Source organism: Fundulus heteroclitus, chromosome 12 (genome assembly GCF_011125445.2).
Source record: "Fundulus heteroclitus isolate FHET01 chromosome 12, MU-UCD_Fhet_4.1, whole genome shotgun sequence".
NCBI classification, from domain to species: Eukaryota; Metazoa; Chordata; class Actinopteri; order Cyprinodontiformes; family Fundulidae; genus Fundulus; species Fundulus heteroclitus.
The window spans coordinates 44,604,344-44,614,449 of record NC_046372.1 but is presented as its reverse complement, the minus strand read 5'-3'; the positions used below and the strand labels follow the sequence as shown (position 1 = coordinate 44,614,449).

The 10,106-nt window shown below is 42.1% G+C and overlaps 1 protein-coding gene across 1 annotated transcript in view; it reads left to right on the top strand.

Annotated features, from left to right (window-relative positions):
• Positions 1-7,735: 7,735 nt before the first annotated feature.
• Positions 7,736-10,106, top strand: part of sfrp1a (secreted frizzled-related protein 1a) — a 16,540-nt gene continuing 14,169 nt past the window's right edge. Inside the window, exon 1 of the mRNA XM_012849608.3 lies at positions 7,736-8,422. Coding sequence (XP_012705062.1) covers positions 7,912-8,422 — 511 coding nt within the window. The 5' untranslated portion in view covers positions 7,736-7,911. The remainder of the gene's footprint in view (positions 8,423-10,106) is intronic.

Genomic DNA, 10,106 nt, shown 5'->3' with positions numbered 1-10,106 from the left:
ATCATTCAGCATTGGAAACAATATGACACGACTGCAAATTCACCAAGACAATGAGAGGAGCAGCCATCTTACCTTTGCACAGCTATTAGTTGCGCACTCCATACACCTTTTAGGAAGAGTGGCAAGAAGAAAGTTGCTAAATGAAAGCCATAAGAAGCCCCATTTGTAGTTTGCTATAAGCCATGTTGGGAAAACGACAAACCAGTGGAAAAAGGTGCCGAGTTCATGCTGTCTGGTGGCAAAATGAACACTGCACATGGGCTGAACACATCATCCTCTCCGTGAATCATGGTTGCAACACCATCATCCTGTTGGGATGCTTCCCTTCGGCAGGGACAGAAAGGATGGAACAGTTATCAGGAGGCTGCAGGAGACTGGAGACAAGGCAGAAGGTTCACCAACCCTAAACAGAGCAGTCAGAGCTACAGTGGAATGGATTAAGTCTTATCCATGTGTTGGAATGGCCCCCAATTTTAAGCCAAAGTTCAGACCTAAATACAACTTACAATCATCAGTATGACTTTAGCATTTCTACATCTAATATGACTAAGTTACAAGTATCCACCAAAGGAGAATAGGCAAACATGTTGTAGCTCTAAAGTGTATTGACTCAGAGGGGCTGGGTACTAAAGCACGTCACATTTTACAGATTTTTTATCAAAAATGTCGATAACCTTCCTAGTATCACTTTCCTTCCACTTCTACATTATGCAACACTTTATATTAGTCTGTCAGATAAATCCCAGTGAAATACATTAAAGCTTGATGTGTGCTGGGTGTATTCCATTAGAGTAACTGTCTGATGCTAAAGCAGCTCATCAAGTACATAAAGCAATTCAAACATGTGATTATTTCTGGTCAGACTGTTTCCATCTTCACTATCAGCCTGATTCGTTCACTTTTTCCAGTTTTAACATCTGCGACATTTGTCCTTCCGTCCAAAACTCTAAAACACAAACACAGAGTTACCAAATTCACCTGAAGACATAGGAGCCAAAGAAGGGAGGAATCATCGTATAAATTAGGCTTTGAGTTTAGTTGTAGTCATTTTACTCAATGAAATTTTAACAATACTTCACCGTTTTTTCGTAAATAACATTGAGCTGTTAAAAGGGCCCCGAGGTCTGTCATTCGCCGAGAGCAAGACTGAAACAACAACTGAGAGCAATAAACAAGATTGATGATACAACAATTTCAGTGGTAAGAATCACACACTTTCATCCAGGCATGGAGCCAATCAGCCATGATGCAGCAATTATAATTTTTCCATGACAACCGCGCTCAGGATCTGATCACGGAAAGTTGAGTCAAGTCGACGGAGGGGAAAATTAGGACCGTTGACAGTGTGTTCCTCAATAAAAACCATATCAGACAGCAATATACGGGTTCTCAGTGTTCTCTGAGCTCTAGCTCAGAAAAAAAAAATCATCTCCTACAAGATTTTTCTTATTTTTTTTTAGTCTTCAAGCTTTTTTTTCTCCACTACATTGTTTGTTGGGATACATTTTTTTTCTGCCCTTTTCAGAAGTTAAACTCTGACGCATGAAGACTGTTTAGGTAAACAGGTGCTTTGTCTCATATATCCAAACGGGCCTCTCCCAGTAATAGAAACACATATTTAATACACTGACTTTAAACTCTTGTTACTATAGAGACAACATTGCTTCTTTGGGAAACTGTCCTCCCAGAGAACCGACAGTCCAAATATTTAGTCTCTCTATTGTTAGTCTGAAGCTTTTAAGGCGGCAAAGTTTAGAGGGTGAACGTAGTAGCTGACTTTGCTAGCAAAAGCTTCTTTTTTTTTTTTTTTTCTCCGCGCTCCTCTTATTTATTTGGCTTGCTGGTGTTTTGGCTCAGCGAGGTCCCACTGGCGGATTTTAGCGAGCCTCTCAACCAGATAGGACGCTTCCTCCTGCAACTGAGCAAAGCCAGGTCTTGTCTGGAGGGAGAAAAAGAAAAGGAAGAAAGGGGAAAAAAAAAAAAAACTCTGATCTACAAATTGTTTTGTTTGCTTTAGCAACCAGATGCACAAGCAGTTGTTGAATGCCATCAGCCAATTAAGCATTCTGTGTAGCATCTCCAAAAACACAGCCACTCTTGTTAAACCATCACCGTTAATAGAGGTGTTGTCTTCAGAGTACTTAGATGATGAGTTGGAGTTTTTTTTTTTTTTACTCATATCATCACTTTGGTATGCAGATTGTTGCTCAAATTTTCTCATTTCGCTGATGAGCAGCATGAGGTTATATTTTTTGATTCGGATGTGATTATAGCTTGACAGTGATTTGCAGCTTTTCTCTGACATTTATGCATTTCATTCCAACTTTTGCACTCAGCGCATTACAGTCGTTTGCTGATTACAGTGCCATCTGTCACCTTCCATCCATACGCCGTGACGCATGAAACATTCCTCATCTCGCTCCGGAATATTTCATGCTGGCCGCAGTTCAAACTCCAAAAAAAAAAAAAGAGCAAAATGTCTAGGTGAGTGGCGTCTCTGCAGAGGAGACAGCTGGAAAACACATTGATTTGATGAACAAGCTCAACTAAACTGGTACTCCAAAATTCTCTGCTGGCTGCATCCAGGCTTAGCATTAAATGAAGGAATTTGTCGTTATCATGCATCATGGGATCATTACCAACACATTGCATTGCAAATTAGCCACCATTTAATTGGAGGAATTTCACACTGTGGGGTTTATCACAGCGCTAGGGGAAGACTGATGGTGGCTCGGGCTCCAGCAAATTGACTTTAGTCAGCAGGGTGTAATTTGCCTAATTAAAGAAGTACTTACCTGTGAGTTGTTACACAAACAGTGCTTCATTACCTCTTGTTGAGAAGTGTGTCAGACATAACGGAGAGCAGCTTAGCGCTTAGAAACCAGAAGAACAGCTCACATTCTTTGGTCACGCTACAGTAGCTTCAGTGGATATCACCAAGGATTTAAATTAAGACTCATTTAAGCCATTTCAGAAAATTAGTCAATGAACAAAAGGAAGAGTTCAGCCTGGGTGGATCACTAGTCCATCACAAAGTTGTATATCGATAAACAACCATGCACACATGGAATGTCAGAGAAGACAGGAGTACCCAGAGAATGCCAAATGATGGACTGGGAGAGTATTTAACTCCACACAGAGAAGAGTATCCCTCCATAGTGCCAGTTTCCTAAAAATGGCTCTTATCCATTAGAACCTGTTCTGCTCAACTCAACTTGACTTGGCTACTACACGTAAAACAACGTGATTTGTACATGACACAAAATCTATGCAATGTTAAACCCGCATGCTGCTCATGCAGTGGCTTTTAAAGACACTTGAGGTAAAAGAAGAGGGCAAGAGAAGGCTGCTTGCGGCAAAATGAAACACTAAATAAGAGAAGGAGAGTGTGGAAAGCCATAGAGAGGTATCAAACTGAAGGGTGTAAGCTACACAGCGTGTGAGGCTGAGCTAATGGTACCTAAGGCACAACGATTTGGTGGCCATTGACCCACAGTCTTCTCCAGTTGGATTTTCAGTTCAACTCAGCTCGCTTGGAACCAAATAACCGTCACTTGTGAAAAAAAAAAAAAAGGTTTGGAAAGATTATGTCTTGTTGTGTCTGCATGTTATGTGTAATCTGTGTGCGTTCTGAGCTGGTGTCTTTCTCATCAAAAATGTAATCATTGTAACACATATTCTTGATTCTTATGGGAAAACCCTAAAAACAGAGTAGACTCACGCTAAGCAGGTACTGGTGGAAAAGAGACTATATAAATAACCAACTGGTTCCTTTCCTGGAACCTATCAGATTGGACAGTCCCACACGGAAACCTTGGCGGACGAGCAAGTGCTCCTTCTGGCCGGAGGTTCATAAATATAGACATCTTTATGATTCGACCCAAAAAGATCATTGAGATCAAAAAAGCGTTAACAATTCCCAGACAGAAATCACTGTCACTCTTGGAAGAAGGTAAGAGGCTTAAATGTTGGAAACATGGAGTCTAGGAGAATACTGCTGCTTTGGAGGAAGAGCCGCACGGAGCAGAAATGCTGAATACGTTGTTTTCGCTTGTTTCATTTCTGTGCCGGGACCTATGTGTGTCAAGAATAAAGCAATCTTTACTGGCTATATTCTTAAATGCTACTGGAGTTATTTTTTTGGAACTTAATGGTTCCCTTCCAAAAACTTACCAGGTACTTTGCGGGGATTTTATGAGACTTAACCTCTTAAAGGGACAGTGTGTGACTAATTTGACTTTTAATCAGCAAAAATGAAGTATTGCTTTTATAAATACATATTCTGACAAAGTCTAATAAGCTCACATCAAAAATGAAAGTGTTCTCGTAACTTAGAATTACTAGTTTATAAATACGTAGGTGTGGGTGCACCCACTGGGACGCACCATGTTGCGTTGCTATTTCTGATTTCAGAAGCCAAAAGGGGACAAACTGTCAGCCTGACGCGTTTTCCCAATCTGTCTTCTATATGAAAACACAACGTCGTGGTGAAGGAGTACAAAACAAGCAAAGACGGCCGTTGCTCATTCTGTTTGTCGTTTTCTGTTGAAATGGAGGACCACCCATACTCTTTGCCTAGCGAGAGGGAAGAGAAAGTAACCAAGAATAATAGTAATAACCGGGAAAAAAACGAGAGTCTATATTGGCGTAGCTATTATTACCAGGTAGAGTGGAGATCATTCTGGGGGTGCGCGGATTCAGAACTGATGCGGAGGTTGCAGGCTTTCTGTTGGACAGGCAAGTTAAATTACTATGAATAGTCACTAAAAATATTTGTAACAAATTTTAAAGGAGTCTGTGTTGTATCACCTTTAACACAAGAGAGGAGGAGAGACAGCTGCAGTTGTCTCTCTAAGTTGGAGAAAACTTCCCGGTACTGTAAGTTGTTACTGTGCTGTCTGAAGGAGACTGTCTATCTCATCTGATAATCCTGGAATCACACATTAAGATCATAAAGATGGCTTTAGGAGCTATCAATGTATATCACAGCAAAAGCCATAACATTATTATGTGAAATAAATAAAACAGGGTGGCATCTGATAGAAGGCAGAATAGATTAATCAATTAATTAACAATTTTACCCCAAAGTGAATGTCTTGGAAGCAGAAAAAGGGACTAAGAGTCTGGCTGACTCAGACAAAAGCCGAGCAGTGATGCCTGGACGGTTGGCCATTAGAAGGCACTGCATCACCCTCACTGCAACTCTGTGTGTGTCAACCAAATATTATTAAGATCACATCAGACGTAGATTAAAAAAGGAGAAACAAAGTGGTGTGGTGAAATATGCTTTCTGATAAATCACGTATATTGGTGGTTCTTTCTGCACCGTCCACATCTAAAGACACTGCACAGTCATGTAGGTGACAAGATAGCGTTGTCAACTGCAGGTCAGACTATTTACAGTGGCTTTGAAAAGTATTCACACCACTTCAACTTCTCCCACTACAGTATATCAACTCACACCACAGTTTAGAGATTTTTATTTGTGTAGGGTTTAAAAACTCTACGTCAAAATTATGAATTACTTTGTGTTGGTCTATCACACAAAATAAAATACATTGATTTAAAATTTGTCAGGATTCCTATACTGTTTTAATTAAGTTTGCAATTGTATGAAAAAAAACTCATCCGTCCGTCTGTCCATCCATCCATCCATCCATCTATCCATCCATCCATCCATCCATCCATCCATCCATCCATCCATCCATCCATCCATCCATCCATCCATCCATCCATCCATCCATCCATCCATCCACTTTTTCACATTTCACAGTTTCTGCAGGTCCCGTGGTATTTATAGCCTGGCAATATAAATTATCAAACTGAATTATGATATCAGAAAACACGATGCTGAAAAGGATTGACAACTTAAGTGTGAGATTTGGAAATGGTATATATTTTTAAAACGTTGAAGGGACATTCATGCTTTTTCATAGCAGTAAATGTGAGTGCTTGTTGACACGTATTGCTGAATTTACGTATCATTTCATTTAAACGATGTTGCCTGATAGCATGACCCTGTTCCAGTAGAAAAATGCCCTCTGCCACAAAGCTGCTTAAAATGAGGTTTGAGGAGCTCCACAAGTGGTTTGGCTGTTGATTTTTTCTCCTTATTTACAGTCAAATGTGAATTTAACAGAGCATCCGTGGGACTTACTGGACATAAAAGTTCGGTCTATGGACTCTCGCTGGAAAATGTACAGTATTTCAGGAATCTACTGCTAACAGATTGATTCCAGATACAGAGAGCAGACCGTCAGAACTGGAGTCCAGCCACAACGGGTCAGGGCTGTTCTAAAGATGAAAGAAAAATAAAACTAAATATTCCATTTTTCCTTGCTGCTCCATGGTTCTGCACAGTAGTCCAGTTACTTTATTCCTGGCTCCTAGGTTCCCTTTACTTTTGGTAAGTTCTCTGTTTTCTTGAATACATACGTCGTCGTGCATTGCCTCTGTTGCACCCCCCGATTCCGACTCCCCAAAATAAAATCCTGCAAAAACTGTTACCTTCTAAAATTGCTTAATTAGTAAATTATTTTTTCCGAACCTTACTGAACAAACGACCTTATAAAGACCAAGGAAAGTACAAGACAGGTCAGGAAGAAAGCTGTGGAGATTCCAACGAGTATAGATCAGGGAAGCTGCAGAAGGCCCATGGTGTCTCTGGTGGAGCTGCTGAGATCCACTGCTCATGTGGGAGAACCAGTCAGCAGGACAACTCTTGTACTCCTGAGTAGTGTACTCCTCAAATTAGGCTTTCATGAGCTACATAAAGAAAGCCATGGTAGACAGAAAAACATAAGAAGTTTCATTTACAACGTACAACACAGCAAACCTGTGGACAGTCGTCCTGTGTTAAAAACAATCAAGACGTTTTGCCCTGCGTGCAAAGTCCGGCATGGTGAGAAACAAACACTAAACTAAGCCTGAACACACCATCCCCACCATGCAACAAGACGCCAGCAGCATCGAGAAGGACAGCTGATTTGGACAGAGCTGAGGGAAGATAAACGGAGCTAAACACAGGAAACTCCTGAAAGAAGACCTGTTATAGACCATGGGAAAAAAAGAAAAGGAGAAAAAATAGACCAAATGGGTTGAGCTTCCTGTAGAACTGAGATGCAATGGAACATCTGTGTGGTAGAATGGTCCAGTCAGAATTACCCAGAGCCAAATCTAACTCTGAGTTTATAGTGAGGCTCGAAAATTGCTTTTCAAATTTCTCTCCGTCCAATCCCACTGAGCCTGAGCTATTCTGCAAAGAAGAATGGGAAACAGTTGGTGAAGGTGCAAAGCTGGTTGAGACATAAGCATAATACTCACACAAAATAACTGTGGCTGGAATTGCAGCGAAAGGTTTTTATAAAATAAATAATAATAATAAAAAAAATACTAATAATTTTATTGGTAAAATCTTTGAAACCTCCTATTAATTTCTTTGCACTTCACAGTTATGCGTAGACTAAGTGTGTTGGTGCGTCACACAAAGCAGAAAGCACAATAAAGTTGGTGGTTTTAACGTGAAGATGTGTTAAAAGCAGAAAATGGCTATGAATACTTTTTGTACTGCATTGCGCTGGAAGTGCAAGCCAGGACTACAGGGGAGGGGGGAGGGGGAGGGGGGGGGGGGGGGGAGAGAGGCTCCTGGAGTGTTTTACATTCGGGGTAATTAAACTCTTTGACTGACAGCAGAGAGCCAAAAGGCGCAGGCGCGCTCTGATTGGTCGGAGCACGCTTTTACAATCCCCTCTTGTTTCCAGGCTCGGCGCACGCTGAGGTTTTACCTCCTGCAACTTTCGCTGAAGCCAGAAGCGAAGCGCAGGACGGCGGAGCAAGGTGGCGCGTCTGTGAACCCCATCCAACGGAGCCGTTCTCTGCCCTGCCGCGGTTTTTAGCCTTCAAAGCCAAACAATGTCCGTCTCTGCCCTGCTCTGGAGGACCATCCGGATGGTTGTGACAGTGGCGCTCATGTCGGCGTGCAGCGCGTCGGAGTACGAGTATCTGAGCTGGAGGGCGCACACGTACAGCGCCGGGCCCATCTACGGCAAGACCCCCCAGTGCGTGGGGATCCCCGAGGACCTGCGGCTCTGCCACGGCGTGGGCTACCCCGACATGCTGCTGCCCAACCTGCTGGAGCACGAAACCATGGGGGAGGTGAAGCAGCAGGCCAGCAGCTGGGTGCCGCTGGTGCACAAGAGGTGCCACCCGGGCACGCAGGTCTTCCTCTGCTCGCTCTTTGCGCCCGTGTGCCTGGACCACCCCATCTACCCGTGCCGCAGGCTGTGCGAGGCGGTGCGCGACGGCTGCACCCCGATCATGGAGGCGTTCGGCTACCCGTGGCCGGAGATGCTCACCTGCGACAAGTTCCCCGAACACGATGTGTGCATCTCCATGACGCCCAACGCCACCGAGGCCCCCGCAGGTAACAAAAGAAAAAAAAGAAAAAAAAACAGATGTGGAGCTCCAGTCACATCTGGGCTAAAAGCGTGATGATGTGCCAACATAATAACTTATCAGTACTGCAACTTTTGTTGTGGGCGCAATGTAAAAGCCAGATCATCAGGGATTGCGCTTTAATGATGCCCGCACGGAGTCAAGAAAGAGCTAACTAAAGTGTCAAGATAATCACCGTTTATTGTTGTCACTGCTGTTGCATCAGACAGTAGATAAAAGGTGACTTTCGTTATTTACAGAAAACAGACCGCTGCTGTCGCAACAGTGGTGAGCCGGACATAAAATCAGTTAAACTCCTGCAGATCTGCACTAAACTCTGTTTAAACTCTGTTTTAAGGCTAGGAAGGTTGAGCTCTCCATCATTTACCTGTAAATCTGTCAAGAGATCCTCCAGCCTACAAAGTTCTGAAGAAGTTTTATAAATGATCGTCCCCCACCCCACAGTCTGCACTTTTAATGCTGTTTGGAGGATGGTTGAACGTTACAAACTCCAATTATAAGAAAGTCAATGAATGTGTTGGTCTAGAAAGTTCTAAAATAGTAGTAATAATACACACGTCTTTGTTAATTCTGTTGTAATGCAGCATAAAGTGGGTATGGTGTCAAGAAAATTGTGAGTTTGAATTCTGCACTTTTAGGCCGAGTTGGATGAGCATGTTTTATCTTTTAAAATAGTGAATGAATTGTGAAGTTTAAAGACTGTTTGATTAAAAAATAATAACCAGTGGGATTTTAGAGTTTTAAGCCAAGGCAAAAAAAAAAAAAAGTATAATAATTGAAATAACCTAATTCTAATTGAAATATTAAAATGTTTAGGTGCATCCTGTTTGGCCTTTCTAAGTATTTAAATTTATACATTCAGCTTTTTGTGTAATACAATCAGGAGATGCGTGGGTTTCTTTTTAATGTCCCTTCTTTTCTTTTTTTAATTTCAACAGTAACACAGGATGCTTTTACCGGCTCAAAAGAGCATATTCATCTAAAGCTGGCTCGACACATATATGGAAAAACATCAACATAAATTAAACAGCATTTTCTCAGGATTGGTATAATAGGTCGTCAGGAAAGAAACTTTTAGGGACCCAACCAAGGCTTTTTACCTGATACAAAAACAAATCCCCAGCACTGTTGCCATTTTGTAAAAGTCAACACCCTTATAGCCCTTGTAACGCCCTTAAATGGGCTCGAGAATGTTGTTTCAGGGGTTAAGGGGTGTTTGCACATGCAAGTCCCCGCACAAAGAAACCAAATAGGACCTTTTGGGGGAGAAAATGGAGCTGTGAAAAGCTGAATCTGGTGTCATTTAACCCCCATCCCCCCCCCCAGCGCCGCTAAAACTAAGGGTAACATGTTAATTTTCATTATAGTCTGCAACCTAAACACTCTCTTTCGCGTGACTGTGAAGTTGCCTGCCGTCGACTTTAAATGATCGCTAAATTCCACATGGTACTTATTTGTCGTAAGGGTTGTTGCCGAGTTTGGAGGACAATGTCGGGAGGAAATCCAGCTGCAAAAAAAAAAAAAAAAAGGAAGAAAAAAAAAAGGGGAGTACCTCTCCATCCATTAATTCTCGCCGTCTGACAAACGCATTAAATCTGACGAGAGATGAAAAGATGGTCGGAATAACGGGAACTGTAATCCAGGCTGCAGGC